The following is a 27,186-nucleotide window of genomic DNA, read 5'->3' on the forward strand; positions in this document are numbered from 1 at the left end:
CCTGTGCTTGGGAAGGGCCCTTCCCGCTCACCTGATGGGACTGGGGCAGGCGAAGCTTCGGTGGGCTTCTCCTGGTCTTCACGGACTCTGTGGTTATATGTGGGACTTGTCTGCCTCCTTGATTCCCTCCCCCTCCCCACCAGGGGGCTGGACGAGGACAACCACTCCCTCCTCTCATGCCAGCTGAGCAGTGAGCACCCGGAGGCCCATCGTGGTCGGGAAGCCAGATCCCACCAGCTTGTGCCCCTCACATACCCACGCCTCCAGCCAAGCCAGGTGCCCCAGCCCTGCACCTCTGTTGTTGCTGGCCCTTCACCTGAGCGGTCCCCCATCTCCTGTCACTGCCTGTCACAATCCTGTCACTCACTGAAGCGATGTTCTTTTATCTGTCCCCTTATAAAACTCTCTTTCATCTCTCTTCTGGTACCCACTGAGCCACCCCTTGTATTGTTAGTTGGATAGATGACAGACTTCTCTCCCTCCCTGGACTGAAAACTCCTTGAAGAAGGGACACTGTCTCCCTCAAAGTCTCATCTCACATCTCCCTGCAGTATCTATTAGGCACAATGCCTCGTATACAGAAGGTGCTCAGTAAATGGTTATTGATCAAAGAAAGGAAGAAAGGGAAGGGGAGGGTGGAAAGGAAGAAGGGAGCAAAACCCTCCTATTTTCTTAGTGACCATGTTGGGTCCAGCTTATACCTTCAGGCCATCTGTCCCCTGGGGGCAGAGAAGATGTAGGAAGGTGGAGTGTTTGCCACCCTTCCACCCTCTCACCAAAAGCCATCGTTGCATTTTTGCAGTTGCACGTGCCAGATGGGGTATCCTCACACCCAAACAGATGCAGGAATGAACACCCATAGAGTCTCCAAGGAGCGTCATCAGGAACCCAGTGTGTTAACAGTGGCTGTAAATGGTGTGAGGGCCACGGGCATTCTTAGATGTGGGTGAGGAGGTGGAGCCAGGGTTATCTGACCTCAGGGCAGTTTAGCACAGGAGGACTTTCTATGGGCCACGGCTTGTGCTGGGAGCTCAGGCGGGCCAGGCAAGGGAGGCGTGTGGAGGCCGGGATGAGGGAACTCAGAGGGAGGAAGGCAGTGGCGCAGGTCACCCGGCTTCCCTGGCCTGCAGGACCCAGACTGGGGGTAGGGTGGAGGGAGGCTTCCAGGGACTGCCCCTCTGTGCCTAACTTCAGCCTGGTGCTTAGGGCCTCTCCCAGACAGGGCATCTGGGTCTTCAAGGCCAGTGCCTACCTCCAGTTAGCTGTCCCCACAAAGATGGTGATGGGGGGTGGGTATAAGTATCTTATTTAAATTTCCTCCTCCCTGTCACGAAGTTCTTGTCATCCCACTTCCCTCCAGCTTCAGTGGAGTTGCCTGGGCAGCAGGTTGGGATGGGCCAGGGAGCGCCGATTCCCTCACCTGATCCCCTCCTCAAGGGTCCCTGGGATGAGGCCACACTCCGCTTGCTTTTCCTACCCAGGTACTCTGGGGACTCCTGGGGGAAGCCACACACAGCCAGGCCTCCCCGGCCTGTGTCTCATTCATCAGGCTCACAGGGGCAGCCCCATCTGTCTTTATCTTTCCCTGGGTCAAGAGAGAATTGCTGGAGTCAGGCTGCGGGGAGGCTGGGGTGGAGGCCCCCCAGCCCTCAGTGGCTCCTGGAGGCCCCGGCTTTGTGCGCAGGAGTTGGAAGGGAATGGACTTTTTGTCTGGCCCTCTATAGTGACAGAGCTGGCCCTTGCTCCTGTCTTGGCCTGAGGCTCTAAGCGGCAGCCCCTTTCCCACACAAGTTGTGCGACAGCCAAGGCTCTGCACGCCCCCCTTGCGCCCCCCACCGTGAGAGGCCGAGAGGCATTCTTAACATTCTTTCCAGAGAAAAGGGGTGAAACGTCTGAATTTGGGGGTCACCACGTTATACAAATTGCAATCTAATCGTTTTTACAAGAACACACTTGCAGTAAGAAAAGGAACCCGGAGGAGGGGCTGAGGAGACAAACAGCTTGTTTTGTCCCCCTTCCCCCCAAAGTTTGGGGCTATTGTTGAGCTCATCTTGCTTCCTCCACCAAAGCAGTTGAGCTAGAGTTTTCTAGTTAAATTGGTCCTGTGGTGGGGGCCACGAAGGGCCCACGGTGCCATTTCTGTTTGTTTTCCCAAATCAAAGCCCCAGCGGGGCTCCTATGGCACCGCTGGGCTGCTATTTGAAGAGATGGGCCATTTCCCAGAGCCTGGTGTGTCAGTTTATGCTCTGAACTTAACCTCACAGGCACTGCACAACAGAGCCTCGAGGGTCCCAGGCCCAGAGGCAAAAGAAACTGTATCTTTTTATTGGCCCATTTAAAGTGTGTGTGGCCCTTTCAGAGAATCAGAGAACTAACATGGCAGAAACTCCTCAGGCCCGGGCCAGGCTGGGCTGGCAGACAGGGGGCTTTGGGGACTTGTCCTGGCCTCCAGGGGCTGGTGCTCGCTCGGCCGTTGGGTCTCCCCAGAGGGTAGAGTTCTGTGTTTCTTATTGCACACGCTGGCATGACACTTTCCAGCGGTGGCTCAGATGTCCCCCTGCCTGGGCAGGGGCCCAGGGTGGCAACTCGGTCTGGGTGTGGCCCTTCTGCTGCCGACCCTCAGTCCATGGGTGCCCAGCTCTCCTTCCTTCTGAACCCTGGGACCAGGGGTGGGCAGGTAGAGCCATGCTGGGCTTCACGCCCCCCAATCTCCACTGCCTTTCATCTTCTATTTCAAACAGACAAACATGAAATTACTTCTACAGATTAAAGGGGAGAGCTCCTCAGTCATTCCTGAAGGCCTCACTAATGGAGGGGGCAGGGCCCCTAAATCTGGAAGGAGGGAGAACTGTGGAGCAAAATAGCCCTGACCCAGTGGACGAGACAGACAGAGACAGAAAGAATATGACCCCAGGCCCTCTCAGGGCTCTGGCTTGCCCAGGGGTGGTGAATCATGGCTGGTGGCCCATCTGGAAAGGTGGGCCTTCTTGGGAGCTGAGGTTAGTGGTCTCTAGGAGATGCTGATCTGGGGAGAAGGCTTTCTGTCTGATCCCTCAGCACACAGAGGAGGAAGCGCTTCTCTTGGAAGGAGGCTGGGGACACAGGTCCTGACTTAAGGCCTACCGCCCGCCCCCCGCCCTGACTGGAGAACAACAGTACTCTCGCTGGGGGTCACCGCACTGCCCAGGACTCGTGGGCAGAGTTGGGCAGAAAAGAACCCACAGCCTCCTCCTTTACTCCTTCAGGGAAGATGGCGGCTCCAATGAGGAGAAGGGAGGTTGAGGGTCGGAGTCTGTGTGAGGTAGGACTGGAGCTAAGGTCCACGTTCATACATGTGGCTGGTGGCCTCATCTGCCTCAAGCTCTCTGGTGAAACTGGCCTGGGCCGAAGCTGGGCTGGTGAGACCACAAAGTCCTCCCTAACCTGTGCCGGGGCCTCTCACCTGGGTGTCCCTGTGAAGTGTCCACAGCCCAGTTTCTCCCGTCACGTCACGGGGGAGAGCCCAGCATCTCTTGGGTGAAGCTGAGGGATTTGGCCTGGAGCGTGTCCCCTTCTTCATTCCCCCGTTATTCTGCAGAAACTCACCGCTTCTACCCGTCCCCTAGCCACAGGAATTAGCGGGTACACTTGATGTTGAGGGGTAGTTGCTAGGGCCAGGAGGCCCCCCTACGTGGTTGCTAGGGGTCTGGCATCGGGGCGAGGGGTCTGCCCACTGCCGCGGTCACGGAGGGAATTACACAGTCACAAAGAAATTGTTCTTCTCGGTAATCTGCTCTCGGCCACCGAGAGGGGCAAGGGTGGGGGGAGCAAGCTGGAGCCCAGCAGGCTGGTGGCTGTGATCACAGAGGCGTGCTAGCCCCGGGCCGGGGGCCAGCCGGGCCAGGAACACCAGGGACCAGCCTGCTAAGCTGCTTTCTCAGCGATTTCTCTCCCCAGACACAAAGGTGTTTACTTGTTTTAACATCTCCTGGGACTCCCCTTCTCCCTTTGTGTGGTCTTTATCCCCAGTGAGGTTTGAGCCCCAGATTACAGGCAGGAATTAAGGCATTGGACTCAGGCAGCGCAGAACCGCATGACCTGTGGGATCAAGGCGTATAAAGTAACCAAGTGTGTGTGTGTGTGTGTGTGTGTGTGTGTGTGTGTGTGTGAGGGGGGCCGACCCCTTCAGCAAGGCCCATTCATCGTCCCAAGGAGGAGTGGCTGGGCGGCAAGCAGCCAGCGTGCAGGTGTGATGGAGGGGCTGCTGGTGGCTGACTAAGGCCTTCAGCTGGGGGAGAGGCAGGCACTGGGAAGTGGGGAGAGGGGTGGGAGTCTAGGGCATCTCCTCCTTTGGCCTCCCTCCTAAGGGAATCTAATTCTAGCTCAGGAAGGAGAGCTGCATTTCCCCAGGAACTGATGCCATTTGATGGGCCGGGGTGGGACAGGCTCGCATCCTCTGCTCTGCCTCTCTTCCCAGTGGGCAGCTGACGACGCACCTGGGCGGTGACTTTCCCCCAGGGGCGGGGGTGCTGGACGTCATGTACGAGTCCCCTTCCACACTCCTGTCCTGTGGTTACGACACCTACGTTCGCTACTGGGACCTCCGAGCCAGTGTCCGGTGAGTGTGCCGGGCAGGAGGACAGGTGGTGAGAACCCCACGCCAGTCCTGGCCCTCCCTCCAGTCCTGGCGGGCCCAAAGGAGAGGGACAGAGACTCTGTATCAGGGGCTGGTAGAGAGCAGCTGACAAGGTCAAATCAAGCTTAGACTCCCCACCTTGGCGGCCCTGGCCTTGTGACCCAGGAGACCATAGCCACCAGGGCCTCGGGAGCCATCAGGGTGCTGTCCCTCAGCATTCTGTCCCAGCTTTCTCGAGGCCTTTCTTGCCTCTTAAGTCTGGTGACACACATCAGCCATGTGATGCGCAAATGAGACATAAACCTGCCTGGGGCCAGGGACTTGCTGAGAAAGAGATCTTTACTGAGGAGGCTTCCCCCCATTAAGTCTGGTTTTAAAGGAATTTGGTGATTCGGCATCTCTTTCTCCCAGCCAGAGTGGCTCCCTAAGGCCTCTGGGGAAGCTGGGGTGGAGGTGGAGCGCACCCCCAAACCTCCCCCTGCATTACCTCCTCCCGGACAGGAAGTGTGTCATGGAGTGGGAAGAGCCCCACGACAGCACGCTGTACTGCCTGCAGACGGACGGGAACCACCTGCTGGCCACTGGCTCCTCCTACTACGGTGTCGTGCGACTGTGGGACCGGCGCCAAAGGGCGTGCCTACACGTAAGCATCCTGCCCACCCACCGCAGGCCTCCTGGATGCCAGGACTTGTTATTGGGGGCTGCGCTGGGAGCGGATGTGCCTGGAGGGGGTGGGAGGGAGCCTACAGTGGCCCCTGTCCCCCGGCACTGGGCCTGGGAATCCTGGGTTTGGGCTCCCCCAGCTCCCGGTGGGGACACTCTGGCCACTCCTGTCCCTCCCATGCAGGCCTTCCCTCTGACGTCGACGCCCCTCAGCAGTCCTGTGTACTGCCTGCGCTTCACCACCAGGCACCTCTACGCTGCGCTGTCTTATAACCTCCATGGCCTGGACTTTCAAACGCCGTGATAGGGCCACCCCAGCCTGTGGGCCAGAGAAGCCAGCTACTCAGGGACCTCTGCTGCCTGCAGGGTGCAGTGATACCTCCTCCCCGGCCCCGCCTGTGTTCCTAGACCTGTGACCATGGTACTCAGGCACCTTAAGATAAAGGCTGCTGACTCCTGGGCACTGGGGTTACCCAGGGGTGCAATCCCTCTCAGGAACCAGGTGGAAAGAAGGGACCTGCTGCTGCTCAGCTGAACTTAGCCGGGCCTCGCTTCCCTGTTGGCCAGAGCAAGGATCTGGCCTGGGGAGAGAGGCCCACCCCTTCTTAGAGCCGGGCCAGCTCACCACAAGAGTGAGGTGAGGTGCTCCAGCCTTCCCAGTTGGTCCCTTCCTGCCCCTTCCCTGGAAGGAGAGGGGAGGCTGCCAATATGCTGTGACACCAGCCTCCACCTCAGTCAGACCCCACCCCTGACCAGGTTCTTGGGCTGGGGACTCATTCCTGGGGTATTGTGTGGCCTGGTCTTGCTTTGAAATCAAGAAAGGACAAAGGGAACCCCGAAATTTTGAATGAGTTCTGAGCCAGCCCAACCTCAGGCTAGCTGTTGAGACATGCTAAAATGTTCATTTTGTAGAAATAAAGCTTGATTGTTCACAGATCTGGTTCCTCACTGGCTGGCAAGACCCCAGGGAAAAGGAACAACAGATTTAAACTTGGGGTTGGGCATGCTAGGGAAGGGTAAGATCTAGTGGCTCAGTGTCTCAAAGAACAAACGTTTCTTTTCTTCAGGAAAACCTCTCATTAACCCCTCCACCCCTTTGGCCCTGGTGGTTGGGCGGGTGTCGCCTGTGGGGTATGGAAGGGGACTGTGGAAAGGCTCCTGGCTGCTAAGCTGCTGTCCGCCTGCAGTGACCTCCTTCACCCTACCCAGCGCTCCACAATGCTGCAACCCTTAGGCTGGCTTTACACCCACAGCGTCTTAATATCCTGGGCTGTTTCCAGGTTTTCTGCAGTTGAAAAACTTCTTCCTCACTCACCCTTCACTTAGGGTCTACAAGGTAAGGTAGCACGGGGCCCTTCCAGCCTGGTTTTCCTCTGAGTTTATGCAAACAGGTTGGGGAAGATGCCCTGTCCTGCTGGGGTCAGGCTCCCTGATCCACTTCTCCATCTAAGAACCATACCTCCCTTTATGTGGAAGGTTCTATATTGAAGGTCCCTAGGCTAGAGGAGAAGGAAATGTCATCACCAGCACCCTCCCTGGGGGCAGAAGCATCAGAGGTGGACAAGAGGGCAGGGCACCCACAGTGACTCAGAATTACTTTACTCAGGAGAGAAGACCACGACTCAGGGGCTAGGAGTGCCCTGAGGCCCAGTTCTTACAGAGCCTGGACAGCTCCTGGGAGAAAAGAGGCTGCCCCTGTGCCGGAAAGGCCCAAGCCTTGAAGTCTCAGAGGCCTCTACGGGAAGAGCCTCACCCACACTCAGCGCTGGAAGTGCAGGCCTCGGGGGTCCACTACTGAGTCTTGCAGTCCCCGTCACTGCTGTGTGCTGTCTTCACCTTCTTCAGCTCCTTCTGGAGCTCTGACTCGGCTACTAGGACCTCCTTTGGCTTCTGGTACTGTGGGTGGACCCAAGGACAGGACATGATTCAGTCACATCACCCCTCCCTTCTCTCCCTCTCTCCCTCTCTCTCCCCCTACTCTCTCCCTACTCACTTTCTCTCCCTACTCTCTCTCCCTTCTCTCTCTCTTCTCTCTCTCTCTCCCTTCTCTTTCTCCCTACAATCTCTCTCTCTCCCCTCTCTCCCTCTCTCGCTCTCCCTCTCTCCCTTCTCTCTCCCTTCTATCTCCCTTCTCTCTCTCTCTCCCCCCCGACTCTCTCCCTACTCTCCCTCTCTCTCCCTACTCTCTCTCTCTCCCCCTACTCTCTCTCCTCTCTCTCTCCCCCCCCCGACTCTCTCCCTTCTCTCTCCCTACTCTCTCTCCCCGCCTCCCTACTCTCTCTCCCCCGACTCTCTCTCTCCCCCTACTCTCTCTCCCCCCTACTCTCTCCCTCCCTTCTCTCTCCCTAATCTCTCTCTCCCCCCCACTCTCTCTCTCCCTTCTCTCCCTACTCTCTCTCTCTCCCCCTACTCTCTCTCTCTCTCCCTACTCTCTCCCGACTCTCTCCCCCTACTCTCTCTCCCAACTCTCTCTCTCCCCCTACTCTCTCTCTCTCCCAACTCTCTCTCTCTCCCAACTCTCTCTCTCCCCCTACTCTCTCTCTCCCTTTTCTCCCTACACTCTCTCTCTCCCTCGACTCTCTCCCTCCCTCCCTCTCCCCCACTCTCTCTCTCCCTTCTCTCTCTCTCTCCCTTCTCTCTCCCTACTCTCTCTCCCCGTACTCTCTCTCTCCCCCACTCTCTCTCTCCCCCTACTCTCTCTCCCCCGACTCTCTCTCTCCCTTCTCTCTCTCCCGACTCTCTCTGTCCCTCTCCCTCTCTCCCCCTACTCTCTCTCTCCCTCTCCCTCTCTCCCCCTCTCTCTCCCTACTCTCTCTCCCGACTCTCTCTCCCTTCTCTCTCTCCCTCTCTCTCCTCTCTCTCCCCCTACTCTGTCTGCCTACTCTTCTCTCTCTCTCCCTACTCCCTCTCTCCCTTCTCTCTCTCTCCCTTCTCTCTCTCTCCCTTCTCTCTCTCTCCCTTCTCTCTCTCCCCCCCTACTCTCTCTCTCTCTTTCTCCCTACACACTCTCTCTCTCCCTACTCTCTCTCCCTCTCTCCCCCTTCTGTCTCCCTTCTCTCTCCCCCTACTCTGTCTGCCTACTCTTCTCTCTCTCTCCCTACTCCCTCTCTCCCTACTCCCTCTCTCCCTTCTCTCTCTCTCCCTTCTCTCTCTCCCCCTTCTCTCTCTCCCTCCCTACTCTCTCTCTCTCTTTCTCCCTACACACTCTCTCTCTCCCTACTCTCTCTCCCTCTCTCCCCCTTCTCTCTCCCCCTACTCTGTCTGCCTACTCTTCTCTCTCTCTCCCTACTCCCTCTCTCCCTACTCCCTCTCTCCCTTCTCTCTCTCCCTTCTCTCTCTCTCCCTTCTCTCTCCCCCCCTTCTCTCTCTCCCTCCCTACTCTCTCTCTCTTTCTCCCTACACACTCTCTCTCTCCCTACTCTCTCTCCCTCTCTCCCTCCTCTCTCCCTTCTCTCTCCCCCTACTCTGTCTGCCTACTCTTCTCTCTCTCTCCCTACTCCCTCTCTCCCTACTCCCTCTCTCCCTTCTCTCTCTCTCCCTTCTCTCTCTCTCCCTTCTCTCTCTCCCCCTTCTCTCTCTCCCCCTACTCTCTCTCTTTCTCCCTACACACTCTCTCTCTCCCTACTCTCTCTCTCTCCCTCTCTCCCCGTACTCTCTCTCCCTTCTCTCTCTCCCCCTACTCTCTCTCTCTTCTCTCTCTCTCTCTCTCTCTCTCTCGGCCCCTTCTACCCGCTTTATTCTAAGATGAGGAAATTGAGGCCTACAGGGTTGAATGATTTGCTCAAGGTCACATGGCTGGGTAGGGGTAGGCCTTTGGATCATCTAGAACCCCAGTTCTGTGGATTTACCCCTCCCCATCACCCTCTGTCCTTTTCCAGCGATGATTTTAAAATCAGCCTCCTCCTGAGCCCTCACCGGCTCATGCCATGCTGAGGCAGACAGGCCTGTTTTCTAGCAAGCACAGCCCAGGAGTAGCTGGGGCTGGAACTGAGGACTCCCGTAGGATGGGAAGTGGGCAGGGGAAGAAGGAGCCCTTCCCTGACATAGTGGCCAAGAAGCCTGAATGACTCTTACGGAGATGACGAGGGTGCAGTTGGCATGAGTGAAGCTCAGCGAGGAACCATCCAGAGGTAGCTGATACCTGTCTAGGTCAGGTATTGAGAACTTCTTGTAGTACCTGTGGGGACACCAAGAGGCCATGAGAACACCCAACAAAGTGACCCCAACAGTTGGGCATCAGGCCTTCTGACGCAAACTTCTATACAATTCTCCCCACACAGCCAAAGAGGAAGAAGGGAAGCCAGTTAGAACGCCAGTACTTTAAAGCTTAGTGGTCCTGGAAGAAAAAGAATGAAAGGCCTTATGGCCAGTCCAGCAATGGAACAGGGCCAGTCGTAATTCCTTGATTAGACCAGGGGTCAGAGTGACTCATACTTCAGGTTCAGTCCTCCCAAAGACACGTGGGAGAAGCCTCCTGGAACACACAATTGGCTCAGGCGGGCCCTACCTCCTCAGCACCCGAAGAAAATGGGGTGTGTGTGCTAACAAGAAACAGAATAAGGGCATCTAGGGCTGTCCTTGAAAGCTGGGGACTGACAGTTGGCACTTACATGGCACTTTACTGAGGACCTCAGCTACCTTTTCCTCCTTTGGGGTCTTTCAAGGCCTTGTTAGCCTGACTCTACTTGTAGGCCAGAGAGGGGAGTACATCCAGAAGGAGAAATATCCCTAAGAGAACAAGCCATGTGACTCATCAAGGAAGCTGGATCTCTGGGGCTCTGGACTACTTTGCTGGGCCTGAGACCCCACTCCTCCATTTTCACATACCACACTCGGTCCCCCTCATCGGCAGGTGACAGTCCAGAAGTTAATGATCCCTTTTAGTAAAAAAACAAAACAACCCTGGGACTTCCCTGGCAGTCCAGTGGTTATACTGCCCGCTTCCAATACAGGGGGCGCGGGTTCGATCCCTGGTCAGGGGACTAAGATCCCACATGCTGCGCGGCACAGCCAAAAAACTAAAAAACAACAAAACAAAAAAACAAACGCAGATAGCAACATCCAACCAACCCATAATGTCTGTAATTTGACCTCCTTTGCCAAAGAGGAAACTCAGGCTCAGAGAGGTGAAATATCTCGCCTGGCTTCACAGCCAGTTGTCAGTAGAGTCAGGATTAAAGTTCCCTGATCCTGGTCTGGTGCTTATTACACTGGAGCACAAGCAATGGCCTCCTCACCTCTAGCAATAGGACTGTTTGTTTGGCATTTTCCTTGGTGGAAGTATGACCTAGGCTCTGGCCAGTGGCTACCAGGCCTATCACCTGGGCATGGCATCACTGCTGCTGCTGCTAGGGTATGTGGGCTGGGCAGGGAAACGCTGCAGACAGGTACAGACAAACTCAAGTGAGGGGCCTGGAGAGGATAGGGTTTTTAATATGTCAGAGGGGCCTGGTCGTTGTGGCAGGTGCCCCCAGTCCACTTCAAAAGCCCTGATGCCCTGGGGACTCAAGAGAGTTGACATCAATGCAAGCACTCTGCCCTGCTCTCCCTGCCCAAATCCCTCAGTTTAGTGAAGGCTCTCAGGGCCCCTATCCTCCAGGTTCCTCACTCTCCGCCAAGGTGCTGGGACCCGTGGCAGGAAAAGAATGTTTACTTAAAGCCTGACAGTTCAAAAGGAGTGGGGGCTGGGGGATCCTAATGGCACCACAAGTTTGCTTTATTTTCCAAACTCTGCCCCAGGGAAAGGTGATCCATCTGCCTATACAAACCGGGGTGGAATGTCGGCTTCATCCTCTTCCTAGCCAGCCCAGGCTGAGGGCTCTTTCTGGGGCCTCTGGTCTGGCCAGCAAAGGTGGCAGACACTGATAATAGGGAGGGAGTCAAAGGTTAAACAGCAGAGATTAGATGAACACAAAGGCTTGTTAGGAAGTGTTAACATCTTCCCTGCAAACATACACAAGAAGCAGAACCGGGAGAGAAGCAGCCGGGCACACACAGCTCAGCCCGAACCCAGGGGGCCTGTGTAAGGCCTTGCTGCGCGCAGAACGTGGGGACATCCTTTCTGCCTACCTGGCTATGTGCCGGGGAGGGGGGACAGGGACACACCTGTGTACTCTCAGAGGGGCACTGTCAAGGCACATTCCCCAGGCAGGGGTAGTAGGACTGGAAAAAGAGTCCCAGGGCTTGGTCTCAACAGCAATGACAAGATCAAAGGGAACTTGAGTTGCATGACTTACCCCAGCTTCCCTGTTCTACTCCCATCACCTCTCACGAGGTGGGGGGATGGAGGCAGAATAGGCCTGGAGGCTCAGCTCTGTTATGAGTCTATTCTAGTGGATTTAGTTTATTGGCTGAGGTTAAACCATTTTCCTCAGGGGCTTCTGATGGGCAGTCTTCAAGGGAGTATGGGGCATCTGCTTTCTCTCCTCAGGGAGCAGCCCACACTCCCTTATCTCCATCCCTGGCCTTGGGGTTTGCCCTGAGAACCATGAGAACTGAGAACCTGAGAACTTCACTTTCTCACCAGCACCTGGACTAGAGAGGGACCCACTGTGCTTCTGGAAAAGTCCAAATGCTCAGCCTCAGGCAGCCCTAGGTAGGCAGCAAACATTTCTTAGGCGTCAACTGTGTCCCAGACCTTGAGCTATGAGCTGGGGATTTAAGGATGAAGAAGAAACAGGCCATATCGCTGCCCGAGGAGACCCTGTGTTTCTGCTGAAAGCTAAGCCTTTATAGTGTGGTGGACTTCTCGCTGATGCACAACAACCCCCATTCTCACCTGCCTTCACTGTCCTTGGTCTCAGCCACACAGTGAAAGGTGACATTTATGAATGCTAAATCTGTGCCAGGCCCTGTTCAACACATATTGAATCCTCAAAACAACCCTCCCAGGTTGGTTGCTTCTGTTATCCTCTTTCACAGAAGAGTAAACTGAGGCACAGGAAAGTTAGGTATCTTGCCCAAGTCATAAAACTGGTAAAGGGAGATACCCTTATTACAGTGATAATCCCCCCAATCTCCTGACGCCCCCCCCCCCCCCATCGCTCTATATTCTCACCTCAAAGTAACAGACTACCTTGTCTGGGTTCCCTGCGTCTGTCCAAGGAGGGGGCAGATATGCGGGGGTGGTCTCCCCCAGAACCCAGCCACCCTGCAGGTCTCCTGGGCACTCCCTCTAACACAGAGTGGGCTTCCTTTCTGAATGTAAAAGTGTCCAAAAGATGGATGTGGAAGCAAAGGCTCTCAGGAGGACTCCTGGCCCTGTCCTGTGACTCTGGACAGGCCACTTAACTTCTGGGCCTCAGTTTCTTCCTCCAAATTCCTTTCTAAAAATAAAGGAGCTGCCCTAGATGAACTTTAAGTCACTGTCAAAGGGACCGGAACAGGCCAACTCTACCTCTCTCAAGACTGTGCCGAAAGGACAGCTCCTTCACTTTGGCGATTTCAGAAATGATCCACTGCACCCTATTGCTCTCTCTCTGCTGTCTCCCCTTCCCAATTCCCAGTCCTTTCCCAACCCATTCTCCCTTTTAGTGAACTGAGAAAGGGCACAAGAGGCCAGGCCTTTAGAGAGACTCTGGAGGAGGCTGAAAGTAGAAGCAGGATGGCTGTGGAGTCACATGGGCCACGCCCCTCACACCTCCAGTGGGTGCTGTGCACACCTGCACACAGGCTCGGCCAGAGTGGTCGAGAGAAGCCTCTAGCCAGTCCGTCCCTTAGAGAATCAGTCGGCAAATCTCCCCTTCTTTCTTAAACATCAGCACTCCAGGCAAACTGGTCACCCCTGCCTACAGTAGCCCCTCGTAGAGGGTCACAGAGCACATTCACGTACTAAAGGCACTCAGAAGTCCTACCAAAGTGAGTTTCCTAAAGTTATTTGACCACAGAATCCTCTTTTCTAGAGATGCCTATTAACACTCCCACAGTGTTAGTATTACCGATGTCAAATCAGCCAAGCTCTCCTCAGGTTCTAATTTTCAAAGAATTGTTGAGGGCCTGCTTCAGACCGGGCATGGGGCTGAGTATACATATACGATTTCATAATTCCCAAATAATCTGTGACATACGTATGAGTATTCTCCTATGATATATGAGGAACCCTTGCCCCAAATGCTATGGGTAATACGTGGCAGAGGCCAGATTCAAGAGGACATCTTCCTACTCCACATCCTAGCTCATTCCACTTATAGCTGCCAGCTTCTAGGCTGAGGCTAAGAACCTTCTTTCTGCACAAACACTCTTATTGGGAATAGATGGTGCCACAATGGGATCCTGGAAAAGCACTTTCTTCCTTTCCTGATTCATCCCTTGCTATTACCTGGGGCCAAGGACATAATACACTGGAATCAATTCCTTCAAGAGAAATGGCCAACCCAGTTATTCAGAGACAAGGCAGGTATAGACAAAGGAACTCTGGCTTTTACTGGTAACCATAATCCAGAATATCAGAATCGGGGCAGGCATGGAACCTCCAGATGAAGGAAGTCAAATCAGAAAAGCCACAGTGTGATGGAAACTGAAGACGCCTGGGCACTGAAACCATCACTAACTATCCCTTCAGTAAGTCAGTTCATCATGCTGACTTTAGAGATACATAATCATTCATATATAGCACAAGAATAAAAATACATACCCTGTCCACCACTGGATGGTGTGATGATCAGAAAACAGGTTTTTAAAGTATCTTGAAAAAGTTGAACACTGCTCAAAGGAATAGCTGTTGAGTTCTGTATATTTAGGGGTAGTAAAGGTATAGGACATCTTCTACTCCAGGTAGAAGATGAAAATGCCACTAGGCTCAGGAAGAGCCTGTTAGGGGTTTAAGCAGCCTCTCTCACCTTCCTCCCAGCAGAGGATCCTGAGGAAGGCTGTGCTGAGCCAGGCTGGGCCACTGAACCTGAGATCTCATTGTAGGCTCTGACGTGGGCACTCACATACTCCTCTCCCCTCTTTGGGAATCCAATCCCGGCCCTGCTCCCTCTGGGGCACTACTCCCATCCCACCTGGCCTTACCCATCAATTCAAAGAAGTCTCCCCCTGCCCTGGGCGCCGGAGTGGGCCTCTGGCCACGGAGCGCCTGGCCAAGAGCGCCACCTATGGCTGAATACGCACAGGAGATGGGACCCAGAGGATCTGCCGGCAGGTGAATTTTTTGGTGAGCTAGCTAGCCTCTCTTTTCTCACTCCCTGGTAATCACATTTCTGCTGGGTATCTGTATTCGACAGTGACCTCTGGGGGACAAAAGGGAGGCAGGAGCCAGCCCCACAAACTGCTGGGCTGCAGATTCAAGTGCCATCAGAAGCACTTTTGTTCCTAGTTTGGACCCAGGGCCTCTTACGCCTGGGAATGTTTGCTGAAGCACGGAGTTTGTTTTCCTAAAGGCAATTTCTCTGTTGTCTGAAATTGCTAAATTCCACTTTAGGCACTGACTCCTGTTAATGATGAGAACAATAACAGGAATAAACTGTCTTTTATCTGAGGGCTTCAAAGTGCTTTATAAATGCAAATCCTTATTATTATGACTTTGTATTTATAGACAAGGCCCACTTCAGGGGCTGCTGGCTGCGTGTACAGCAATAATCCTGAAATTAATTCATTCATCTCTACCCCTTCCCCACCACTTAACCCTGCCAAAGTGAGAGGGTGTGGGGGCCACAGAGGAGGGCAGAACCCAGGGCTGCACCAGGGGAGCCTGGGAGGCACGCTGCTTCCCCATGGGCATCATGGACCTTGAGGGAGATGGGACGGGAGGCTGGCACCCCTGAGGAGATGGACAAATAGCTGGGTCCTCCTTACTGCTTGTAAACCAGTGGATGGATGGGGACACCTCTGGCCTAAGCTTAGCACCCCATGAGACATGTTGGGTGGCTTCACAGTCTGTGGACCAGTAACTCATAAAACCTCCCATCTCAATGCCCCAAATCTATTTCATGGGAGTCGGTCCTATTCTGCAATCCCTCTGACTCAGGTCACGGCCGAGTCATCACAGGGCTCTTCTCTTCACCTGTGATCAGTCCGAGCTCTAGAAACCCAAACGAGCTCAATGCATTTCCAAGATGATCAGCCCAGAAGCAGCCCTGCCAGGATCAGATCTCCACTTTGGTCACCTTCTGTCCCCTCAACCCCACATTTTGCCTTCCCCTAGCAGACCATGAGAAGAGGAGCAAAAGGAAGCCTCGTAACCCCTTTGAAACGTAATGCAAGAGACTTCACGCAAGAGACTTCCAAGAGGCCAAAGCACCGGCTCACTGTCCCTCAGTTCAGGGAGGGATAGGTTTGCTGCTCCCAGACCAGTACTTTAAAGTTCGGTAACTGCCACCTCAGACAGGTGCACCTTCCAGGTCATGGCTCCCTGCCAGCTCCAACAGTGATGTTACCAGGCCAAGTTTATCATGGACTGGATCCAGCCAGAGGTCAAGGCACAATAACCTTACAGCAGAACCACTTAAGATCACAAGGCAATGGCCGGGTGATTCCCTCATCCTCATTCATCCAACAAATATTTATTGAGCCCCAGTCTGTGCCAAGTACTGGGCCAGATACTCATTGTTCAAATTTCCCTGCCCTGGTGGAACTGATTACAATATTCAAGCTGGTCCTGCAGAGAGAAAGCCCTGCAGCTTTTAGCACCTACTACAGGGCTTTAGTGAAGCCCTCCTGCCTCCCTCAGAGCTGGACAGCAGGCTTCTCTGCCCTCTGAGGTGGGGAGCCATCTGAGCCCTAACCTCAGGTCAAACCCCACCCCCACCTTGCTCATACACAAGCAGGCAGGTGCCCACCATGCCACTTACTTTTTGTTGGTTGTTCTGACGACAACACAGCGCTCCTTCTGGTCCACACAGACACTGTAGATATCCTTAGGGTACGGGAGGTTTCGAATTCGCCACCGGAAACTCAGCTTGGTGTCCTTGCGCATGAAGATGGGCTGCAGAAGGCAAAGCCAACTTGAGGACTATTCTTGGAGGGGGGTGGGAAAGGATGGCTCCCCCCTCCACAAAGCTCTATCAAGGGACACAATGGGAGACCCTCAGCTCTTCCCCACAGCTCCCCTCTGATACTGCCATTGCTGTGACATTCTAGGCCTGGAGCCCTCGCCCTGGGATGACTAAGCCAAAACCCTTCGGGTACTCATTCAAGCAAACATTTCTAGAGCACTGTGTCCAGGTGGGTACACTGGAGATGAGGAGGTGTACAACATGGCACCTGCCCCCGAGGGCCAGCAGCCCACTCCCCCGGCCTCCCCAAGACACCTGACGGACAGACATACATTGGAATTGCTTTCCGCGATGAGTTCAGGCCCCAGGCTCCCTGCTCCTGGGAGTGCTGGCTCTCCCACCTCAATCCGCCACTGGCCCAAGGCGCCCAGGGCACTCTTCACACGCCACTTCCTCACTGAGGAGAGAAGGAAGCAGTGGGATTATGGGGAAGAAAGGCACTCTGCTTCTTTCTGCTTAATCATCGATATCACATTAGGTAACTGAAGGGGATAAAAGTGGGAGCTACAGGCTTTTACACTGGCTTTATCCATCTGAGCAGGGACCTCACAACCTCTGAAATCTCAGGAGAGTATTTCAGTATTAGACAACTTGTAAAGCCCATATCATGGGTGCCCAGACAAAAGGAATTAGAACAAAGCTCTGAAAGGCGCCAAGTGGAGTTTAGAAACCCCCAGGTGTGACTTCATGCAAAGGGAAGATGTGAATGTTAGGAAAAGGGTAGCTACGAGTAACAGGGAAAATGTGGATCCCCAAAAATGTGACATGCATTTTTCCCTCTAAAAATGGGCAGAGGAAAAATGAACTAAGAGGGTGAAAGCTGATAGGCAGACTTGTCTCATGATTCAGAAAGCCCAAATATAGAAATTCACTCATCTCAGGTGCACATGGCTTAAAACAAGAGCCCCAGAGTTGTATTTACAGGAAATTTTAGGTACACACCATACTTTAAATGCATTATTTATAAAAGATCTAATGTACATTTTTTTGTAGAGTGGAATCATCCTTTTATAATGCAAATAATCATCTCTATTTTACAACCCAGATGTTTGCGTAAGATTTTTTTTTTCAATTAAGCCACACACTTTATGGAAATTCTAAGTGAAAAGACTAATTCAGTAGACACTAACTGAAAGCCCCTGCTGGGATGCTCAGGAACCCTGCTCAGCCCTGTCACAGTGACGGCTGTCAGCACGCCCACGGCCACAGGGGGTTTTCCCCGAGTGCGACCCCTCCGTTCCTTCCCTGCCCGCAGCAATGGGGGTCTTCCAGGTGGCAGTCCCAGCGTTGCTCCAGGCCAGCAGCCTTCCTGAAGCTGCTGTGAGGAGCTAAACAACTCAGAAAGTGCCTGGCGTCCTGTCGCAGTTGCTCCTTTTTCTGGGCCGGGGGGTGAGAGCTGCAATGCGATTCTCAGGATGGGTTTCTCTGAGACCTTCTGGGCAGCTGTGCCAAACCCAAACACCCTCACTGCTCTAAGTAAGGCACACAAGCTGAACACAACAGTATGCTGCACAATTCGAATTTTCCCTTTAATATGTGCTTTTATAAGGTCTGGTGCCTTCTGCAGTGTGATTTTATTACGTCTCAGGGCCAAAATCTCGCCCTAGAAACACATTTCCAAGTTTACAATGCAAATTAATAAGGAAGAGTAAAACTTGGAAATATGCTTTAAAGGTAACTTTTTTCTTTTTCTCACAAATACTTCTTCTCTCTTAAGTGAATGGACTGTGACCAGAAGTATATCCAAATCTGTTCATGTAATACTTCGCTTAACTGGAAGCCAGCCTTCTGGGTTGCAGTGTTCACAGTTGCAAATTCAGAAGCGACAAATGCCTCTAAGTGGCGGTTTCCTGTGACAAGGCCCATGTATCTCACTCTTTATTGTAGGAAAGGTCACTCCCAGATTCTCACTCAGACATGTATAAAATGCTATGTGTAGAATAAGGCAGGAAATTATTTTTTTCCCAGGCATACTGACAACAGCATGATGGTATAGCTCACATCAAGGGCAGCGACAGAACTAAAAAGGATGTGGGACCCTTTGGTGTGAGGACAAACAAACACCCTTAGACCCTGACGGGACCACGATATAACAGAACACAGTCATCACAGAGTTTAAAGGTGAGGTTCCTTTAGAAAGCATCTAGTCCAATACCTGTATTTTTCAAATGGGAAACAGCATTTCCTCCCTGCCTGCTCCCTTGCCACCGCTCTCCAGGGGAGAGTATGAAGAATTATCAAGGCTCAGAAAGATACACTAACTTGCAAAAACCACAGCTAAAATTCAGGTCTCCTAACTTCAAGACCAGAATTTGAATCATTAGTAAAAGGCTAACTTGTATTCTATAAACATTCAATAAGCGTATATGATATTTTAAAAGGTTCACTTTTTTAAAAAAAGTAGCTCTATTTCTTTTTTATATTTTAGCATTTAAAGGAAAAACTTCAATTATTTGAAAATGTATCGATAACTTATGAAAAACACCTAACTATCTGGGGCTGGATAAGTGAGGCGTCCTGTAATCATGGACCCTGTTAAATCATGTGTCCAGAGGCACGATGCCAGTGTGGCCAGGAGAGGCAATTCTGATACCAGGATTTCCTGTCTACTCTTTTATCCATGGAATACTGGGTTTGGAACAGAAACCTTCCCAAGGAGTACCCTAAGGAGGAGGAAAGTCAGCTACTGGTTTCCTTACTGCTGACCTTGAAAGCCACTCAGGTCACAGAAATTTGGCCCCTTGGCTGTTTTGCCTTTTTTTTTTTTTTTTTTTTTAACACCTTGGAATTAAATTCTTTGTTAGAATATGAAGAAAGCCTCCATATTCACTCCCTTGTGAGGTAAGATCCAACAAATGAATCGGTGACGCCCTTGTTATTTCTCCCATGGACGTGGGCACGAATGCACATATGCAAATACATTTCGTCTCGTCTTTCTTGCCCTGTCTTTGTTCCTGAACCCAAGGGCAGCTCCTGCGGCAACAGAAGGCTGTTCCCACCTGCTGTCACTCTGATTTGATTCTACGTTAAACCCAAACCGGTGTGTGTGCAGGGCAGCTCCCTGGGACGCTGTCGTAGCTTCCCGGCTGAGCCAGGGCCAGTCCTTGGAAGGGAGACTTTCAATGACCCTGTAAAGGGTCTGATGGGGAATATATGAAGGAGGCAGCGCCTGGGGCCTTTTTCCTAAGTCAGCAGGAAGCAGGCTGATGTCCCAGACTGCTGAAAGGAGGCCCCATCTTTCAGGTGGGCTAGAAAGTGGAGGTCCTAAAGGCCTCTTTCCCCAGAGCTCCAAGCCCTGGCCCACTTCCAATGTGGATAATTACATTCCCCTTTCCTAACTACTCCCTGCAGCTTAAACTGGATGCAGGATTCTTCTTTTCTGCCCTAAAACACTGCAACATTGCTATGTGGCTATTAAACAGCTGCCACGTCCCATCCCTGAGGAGGCTGAAGGGAATCGAGTGGGTCATTTATAAAGCCGGTGAAGTGCTTGGGGATGAAAGTGCTCAATATCCTCCAAATGCAGCCTGGGGTGGTTAGGCTGGCGGTCAAATACCAAAGCAGATTAAGCCGGTAATCCGAATGTAATCGCTGGGGGACGGCCTGCCCTTCAGCCTCTGCCCCCCTGGACATGCTGTGTTCTTCTAGGGCTGGTTTGATGTTCCGATCATTGTTATGGGGCCCTTCAGTTTTTTCCTCTATGAATACACATACAGCATTCACTGTGGGGGGTGGGAATGAATAGCATTGAGAGGGTAGAAAAAAAATATGACACTACTATGCTTATTAACACCCGACCGGAAGAGCTCCGACCCAGACAGATGTACTATTGGTAATTCTCTCTGTAAATTACTTTCTGGGTTTTTCGGACAGAAAACCAGTTTGGCCAATTATCCAATTTGTACAATTAGCTGAAAAAATGGAAACTATTCCCATTTACACCCACAAAAACCCCGTCCATATTTTGCTTCAAAGAATGCGCAAATGAAAGTCAGTTCAGGTCCTGGGATTATTTATACTTAAAAATGAAAAACAAACAGTATTTTGCAAGCTGGTGGAGGTGGGGTGGGGTGGTTGGAGATGGGTAAGAAAAGGATCAGCTGTTCAAAGGGCCCAGTGGTTTGAGTGGGGTGTTCCCTGTCGCCCATCTCTGTCCTGCTCCCTCCAGCCCCTACCCGGGTCATTCTGGGGAGAACAAGATTTAGTAAGAAAAGAAAACAGGATTAAATAACCTCAACTCCCAACAGAATGTTCTTGTGGATTAAAGCATGGGTTCTTCATCAGATAGACCTAGGCTTAAATCCTAGCTCTGTAACTAACCAGCTGTGTGATTCTGAGCAAGGTGCTTGTCCTCTTGAAGCTTCCATTTTTCCCGACTGTTCAATGAAGACAGCAGTAACCTACCACACTGGGCTGTAATGTGGTTGGTTCGTGTAAACCACTTAGTATGACGCCCAGTAAAAGTTACGGTATTGCTATCATTAGGTAAACTTCAGTCAGACAACGTTTTCCTATGAACCTCCATTTCTACTTTTAAGAAAAAGGAGTTTGGAGGCCACTGTCTATTCTCCACCTGCCAAGAGGGAAAATGACAAGTTCATGTGGGATGCTACAAATGAAGGGACCTGGACTTTTTTTCATTTTAATTTCATGTCCAAGCACAACTAAGAGGCCTTGGGTTTTATTTGTTTGTTTTTTACAGCCACAGCCCCGACAGCTGTATTATTTGCTCTGTGTGGAGAAGAGAGGTGATGCTGGGGGCTGGGGGAGAAGAGCTGCCGCTAGTCCCCGGCCTGGTGATGGTGGTGGTCAGCCCACGTGACCTCTGCTTTCATAAGCTCACCCCTGTTAGGCATTCCAAGGCTGTCACCCCCTGGGAGCGCTATAAATTACAATGGTTTGTGAGGATATTACTACTGTACTGGTTTCCACCAAATCAGTGTCATATGCTAAACACATCAAGATTTTTAATAGCACCAGACTAAACCAATTGGGACTGGAACCCAAGCAGCTCATAATAAGAAGGGATCAACACTTCACTCTGCGGCTGAACATGCACAGGACACATATTTTAAGACTGGAGACTAAGAGAATGCAAACCAGTGTAATCCGTGTTGTCGGTTCTAGACATTTATGAGCTGTCAGAAAAAGGGAAAAAGAAATTCCCTCGCCAATACTACCTGTCGATCAGGCCCAGGAAGAAATTAAAGTCAAGAATAATGACACGAAAATAACCCAGCCCATGATTCCATCATTGGTCTTAGCGTTTCAGGTGAAATTTAATAAAGAGACCAACTCCCACTGCTGACAGCCTCAGGCCCTGGGTCAGAGAACCAGCCACCTAGCTGTGGGAAGTTGGTTAATGCTGATGTGCTTACCTGAGAACAGAGAATGAACAAATCAAATAATTCCCAGAAATCTGAGCTACGGCCCCTCTTCATGAGCGTATTCTTAGAGGAAAAGTGCTGCAGGAATGAAAGTGACAATGCTGCAAAATCACCATTTCTACCTCCTACTCCCTTTGATTCAGACCTTCTCCAAAACGAGGGACATATTTAATAGAGCCACTTCTGAGGCAAGGTCAAAAGCTGCGCCACTGATACTTGTTTGTTCCCGATGTGGCTTCAGAAAACAAAACAAAAAACAGGCAAAAAAACTGCAGGGAAAGCCTGCCCTTACTACTACTCAGCCTTCAAGGCTTACTTCCAATTCCACCTTCTCTGTAAAGCTTTTTCCCAACGGTTTCTTTACATGCCCATTCCCACCTTAGAAGAATTACTCACGCTCTCCTTTGTCTGGGGGTGGAGTGAAGTTTACTGGTCAAGCGGACGCCCACTCCATCTCTGGTGTCCAGCCCTGACCTCAGATTATTTTCAGGAACAGTCTTGCCTCAAGGGCTTCAGTCTCCCTGAGCTTCCATATGTGGTGCTGGGATCCTCCCTGAAGCCTCAGCTATGCGTGTTTACCTGTGCTTAGGTCACCCCAAGTGTTCCTAAGGGCCCGCTGGGGGCCCCGTCACTTACCAAGTAGTTCACTTGTCTTCTCATCATATTCTTCGGCCATTTCCTTCCCATCTGGGAACAAATAGTGCACCTTCCTTCTCCCTAGGCACAAAACAGAGGGTGTCTTACCCCTGAGCCTCCTCTTGCCTTGGGCCTTGCAGGTCAAGAGATCTACCTGGGAAACACTAACAGCCTTGGGCATGTTAAAAAACCCTCCCAGAGCCTCCCACGAACTCCTTGCCAACCATCGCCCACCACCACTTTAGGACATGTCCTGGGACTCACTTCCTTTCTAAGCTTTCTCTGAACATGTCTTTACTCTGCTGATTCTTCTACCAGCAACAGCTCCAAACTTCTTCCCAACTGCTGAACTCCTCCTTGCCCTTCAAAATCCAGCTCAAATGTCACTTCCACTGTGAAATCTTCCTAAACTATCACCCCTAACCACCTTGGCAAAATTCATCACTTGTTTGTTTATGCCTCCCTGGTGCTTTATTCATATCCACAGTGGAGCATTTATCACATACTATACTTTTAAAAGCATCTGTTTCAAGAATGATATCATATTTATCTTTCTCTCCCCAGTTCCTTAAACCAAGCCTATGTGCTCAGGATACTGAACTGGGTTTCCCGACCAAGGCCTCCCTCCAGCCGTGCCCTCACTCTGCCTTCTTCTGTACATCTCTAGGCCATCCCTATCACACAGCCATACAATGTTAGTCCCCGTGTGTTTTCCTTACAGCGTTTACCTTGGTATGACTTTTACATGTATTTGTGTGATTTTTGGATTATTGCCCGTCTCTTCTACTAAGGTAAGAGGGGTTTTATCCCCCCTACCTATGGTTTCCCTATCACTTAGTATAGTATTTGGCATATTTTAGGAGCTCAACTAAATACTGATTGAGAGAGTGAATGAACATTGCTTCACCTTTCATTGAAAGAACAGAAGAACCCAACGGCGTCTCTTAGACCAGCTCTTCCACCTATGTAATATAATACTAAGCATTTTCTTAAAAGTGGTTATATAATCTCCCCTATTTTTACAGACAGGTAAGTAGATATAGGTAGGCTCCTCAGTGAGACTAATAACAATACCAATGCCCAGTAGACAGGTACCTAACGTATGCTTGATGAATAGAGTCCCAAGGCCCTTAACCAGCTAAAGGAGTCACTAGCCAAAACTTGCAACTGTTATCTGATCTACCAAGGCTTTTCACTGTCCATTCACTCCTCTGAGACATAGTTCCCTTGAGTCATTTCGAATTTGTATTCTGGGGAAACTCACCCCCAAATTTGCAGGGCCTCTCAGTAGGCCCCTAGGTTACACCACCCTTACTCATTTGTTTGGCTCATAGAGCTGTAAGAGGTTGTCCTGTCAGGACAACCTGACAGGACAGGGGTATAAGGTGCTCCCTGTGAGTAGCTGAGGGTGTCTGGCCTGACCCTCTTCTCCCCTGGAGTCCAGTCTTAAGTGCAGGCAGGATGCAGTGCTTACTATGGGCCAGGCACTTTACACGTTTTATTGCATTTATTCTCAGAATAATCCTATGTGCCTCCAGTACTTGTATTTCACAAGTAAGGAAAGTTGAGGATTAAAGGTCACATAACTTGTCCAAGGTCATAAAGCTAGGAAATGACAGCCCAGGCTTAATCACATTTGAGGCCAAAGTTGATCCTGTAATAACCATACTAGGATATCTGTATGGCTTTAAGGTTATAAGGATGAACAATGTTCCAAGGGTTTATTGTTCATGTTTCTAGTGAATTACCTGTTTAGGCCTTAGCCTATTTTATTTGGGTATTCATCTTTTTCTTACTAATCTGATTGAACTTTGTATATATTAAGCACGTGTCATATATGCTGCAAATGTTCTCAGTTTTAATTGCCCTTTAACTGTGTTTAAGGTGGGTTTTCCCAAACAAGTGTTTAATTTTTATATAGTCAATTGTTTTTTCCTTTGTGGTTATTATCCAGAAGTTGTGCTTAGAATATCTTCCCGTACCCAAGATTCTATGTGTACATATGTGTACATATGTACACATAGAATGTGTACATATTCTATGTGTACATATGTATGTGAATATATAAAAATTTAGGTTTATTACTATGATATTTTGGTGAAAGAAAAAATATATATGTATGAGTTTGCATGTATGGAAGACATATGGAAGTTTCTGTATGGAAATGTCAATTGTGATTATCTCTGCATGGTAGGATTACCAGTGACTTGTTTATTTATTTTTCTTATTTCCACAATGAACATAAACTATTTATGAAGAAGTGTATTGGGTTCTCATTAGCAACAGAAGTGATTCTTGGCGGGAAGTTAGTAGCATCCTACGCCCACTCACATACATATTAGGAGGGTAAGTCTACAGGAGAGGTTTGACAAGGCATATACACACCTTTGGCTTTTTTTGTTTGTTTTCTTTCTTTTGATTTTGGTTTGGTGGGGGGACTAACAATGTTGTTTTGTGATGTTACTCACAAAAAAACGTAACGAAGTCCTGGCTGATGAAATATTTGTTTAAACACTGTCCTTTGACCAAAGGAAGTGAAAGCAGGGACTAGAGTAGATATTTTGTACTCCCATGTTCACAGCGGTAAGTATTCACAATAAAAAAAGTGGAAGCAGGGCTTCCCTGGTGGCGCAGTGGTTGAGAGTCCGCCTGCCGATGCAGGGGACACGGGTTCGTGCCCCGGTCCGGGAAGATCCCACATGCCGCGGAGCAGCTGGGCCCGCGAGCCATGGCCGCGGAGCCTGTGTGTCCGGAGCCTGTGCTCCGCAACGGGAGAGGCCACAGCAGTGAGAGGCCCGCGTACCGCAAAAAAAAAAAAAAAAAAAAAAAAAGTGGAAGCAACCCAAGTGTCCATCGACACACTGGTGGATAAACAAAATATGGTATATAAATACAATGGAAGAATGTTATTCAGACCTTAGAAAGGGAGGAAATCAAAATTTCCTCAAGCGACATGTGACATTTCCTCATTTCCACATGCGACAACATGGATGAACTTTGAAGACATTATGCTAAGTGAAATAAGCCAGTCACAAAAGAATAAATATTGTATACTCCACTTATATGAGGTTCCTGCTTCAATCAAATTCATAAAGGCAGAAAGTAGAATGATGATTACCAGGGGCTGAGGATAAGGAGGCTGGGGAGTTAGTGTTTAATGAGTATAGAGTTGCAGCTGAAGATGAAAACGTTTTGGAGATGGATGGTGGTGATGGTGGCATAACAATGTGAATGTACTTAATGCCACAAAACTGTACACTTAAAAAAGGCTAAAATGGTAAATTTATGTTATGTACTTCTTACAATAAAAACAAAACCCCACTGTCCTATGAGATAATGTTCAGAATCTTTGGTTTGGCATAGGAGATCCATCACAACATACCTCAATTTATCTGCAATCTCTCCTCATTTTCCACCATTTCCCCTCATCGCTTGAGAAAAGCGTCCTTTTATTCACTCTTGCATCCTAGCACTAAGTACCTGACACAGTGTAGGGAGATATTATGACTGGGTGTATGTTTCGGCCTCACTAAATGTTTTGTTATGCCCCTAGTAATCAGCCATATACTTTCACACCTCTGTGCCTTTACACGTGAGTCATTCTTCCTGGAATAACTATCCTCTCTTCTCCACTTAGCAAACACCTATTCATCCTTTAGGACCCATAAACATCACCTCTTCTGTCAGGTCCTCCTTCAAAGAGATAATCATTTTCACCTCTGTGCTCTCATAGCATTTTATAGAAGAGTCCAACCTCCATTTAACACGCACGCTTTTGTTTACATTTTTTTCCTGACCACTATGTGAACTCCTGGGACATGTCTCTTTCTTTCTATCTGCTCTAGCACACAACCTGACACACAGTAAAAAGCATCCCTAAATACTGCATGAATAAATGAGCAAATGACCAGCTGACTTCAATTTCCACGCTTTCTTGACTGGCCTCTGCCTGTGGATGTCAGTCCCTGCTGGTTTCCTGAAAGCTACAGGAATTCAGACCGAATTCATTCTGGCTGCCAAGTGAGTCCAGGAAGGGACCCTGAAGCACTGGCCAGTCCTAGGGTGGAAGAAAGTCAGAACTCCATCCATACCTCTGTGCCCACCTCTTCCAGGACCAGCACGAGGTGGGGGTAGGGGGTTGCTTTGTCTCCTCTAAAGACCCAGGGAACATTTAGAGGTTCACTTACAAACATAACATTACAGCTGGAAAGGACCTCAGAGACAACACAGGTAATCCATCCACCTCATTTTACAGATGAGGAAAATGAGGTTCAAACAAGTAAAGAGGCCGACTGGGAAGCTCACGGTAAATTAAAGGCAGAGTCGTTAACTAGAACCCAGGTGTCCTGCCTCTCTATGATACCAGCCTGCTTTCAGCAACAGATGACTGACTGGGGGAGCTGGGGCCGATCTAAAATCCTGGATTTCAGTTTCCTCTTCTGTAAAATGGGGTCAAAACCAACCACCTCTCAGGCAGCGGTGAGAAGCAAATGACGGTGAACGTGAAAAGAATTATTATTTATTAGTAACAGAACTCAGAGCGGAGTCAGGAAACTAGGGTGTCCCGAGACGTGTGTTCCAGTCACCTCATCTCTCTGGGCCTCAGTTTCCTCATCTGCAAATGCAGTAACTGCCCTAGGCGGAGGCCGCGACCTTCCAGCCCTGCCGTCCTGGGCTGAGGCCCTTTCCGGAGGCGCCAGAGCGGAGGGCCGGACGCTGGGGGAAAGGACGAGGGTGCTCGCGGGGTGCCTCGAGTTACCGTCCTGCAGCAGCGCCGTCTTCTCTGCCGCCCGCAGACTCTCCAGCCAACCCGTCCCCGCCATCTTCACTCAGCCCAGCCGCGTGCCCGGCCGCTGCCATGGCAACCGTTCCGCCTAGGGTCACTTCCGGA

The 27,186-nt window shown here is 50.8% G+C and overlaps 2 protein-coding genes across 3 annotated transcripts in view; one reads left to right on the plus strand and one right to left on the minus strand.

Moving 5' to 3' along the window:
- Positions 1 to 6,212, plus strand: part of FBXW4 (F-box and WD repeat domain containing 4) — an 84,316-nt gene extending 78,104 nt beyond the window's left edge. For both annotated transcript variants that reach the window (XM_081228710.1, XM_081228711.1), the window contains exons 7-9: positions 4,457 to 4,597; positions 5,117 to 5,258; positions 5,463 to 6,212. In XM_081228710.1, coding sequence (XP_081084836.1) covers positions 4,457 to 4,597; positions 5,117 to 5,258; positions 5,463 to 5,582 — 403 coding nt within the window. In that variant the 3' untranslated portion in view covers positions 5,583 to 6,212. The remainder of the gene's footprint in view (positions 1 to 4,456; positions 4,598 to 5,116; positions 5,259 to 5,462) is intronic.
- A 649-nt stretch (positions 6,213 to 6,861) lies between these two features.
- DPCD (deleted in primary ciliary dyskinesia homolog (mouse)) lies at positions 6,862 to 27,186 on the minus strand. The gene is made up of 6 exons (XM_081228737.1): positions 27,055 to 27,186; positions 22,296 to 22,376; positions 16,545 to 16,669; positions 16,069 to 16,202; positions 9,353 to 9,455; positions 6,862 to 7,174 (listed from the first exon to the last, which is right to left on the minus strand). Exons 1-6 carry the CDS (start codon positions 27,116 to 27,118, stop codon positions 7,070 to 7,072), a joined length of 612 nt encoding a protein of 203 aa, XP_081084863.1. The 5' UTR covers positions 27,119 to 27,186; the 3' UTR covers positions 6,862 to 7,069.

Source organism: Mesoplodon bidens (assembly GCF_964165515.1).
Source record: "Mesoplodon bidens genome assembly, chromosome: 1".
NCBI classification, from domain to species: Eukaryota; Metazoa; Chordata; class Mammalia; order Artiodactyla; family Ziphiidae; genus Mesoplodon; species Mesoplodon bidens.

What these genes read in the sequence shown, in the direction of transcription:
- DPCD (XM_081228737.1), bottom strand. Translation starts at nt 27,118, where the DNA reads ATGGCGGGGACGGGTTGGCTGGAGAGTCTGCGGGCGGCAGAGAAGACG. An exon ending in TCGCGGAAAGCAATTCCAAT is followed by an intron (nt 16,203 to 16,544) that starts GTATGTCTGTCC and finishes TGCCTTCTGCAG; the next exon opens with CCCATCTTCATGCGCAAGGA. An exon ending in ACTGCACCCTCGTCATCTCC is followed by an intron (nt 7,175 to 9,352) that starts GTAAGAGTCATT and finishes GTCCACCCACAG; the next exon opens with TACCAGAAGCCAAAGGAGGT.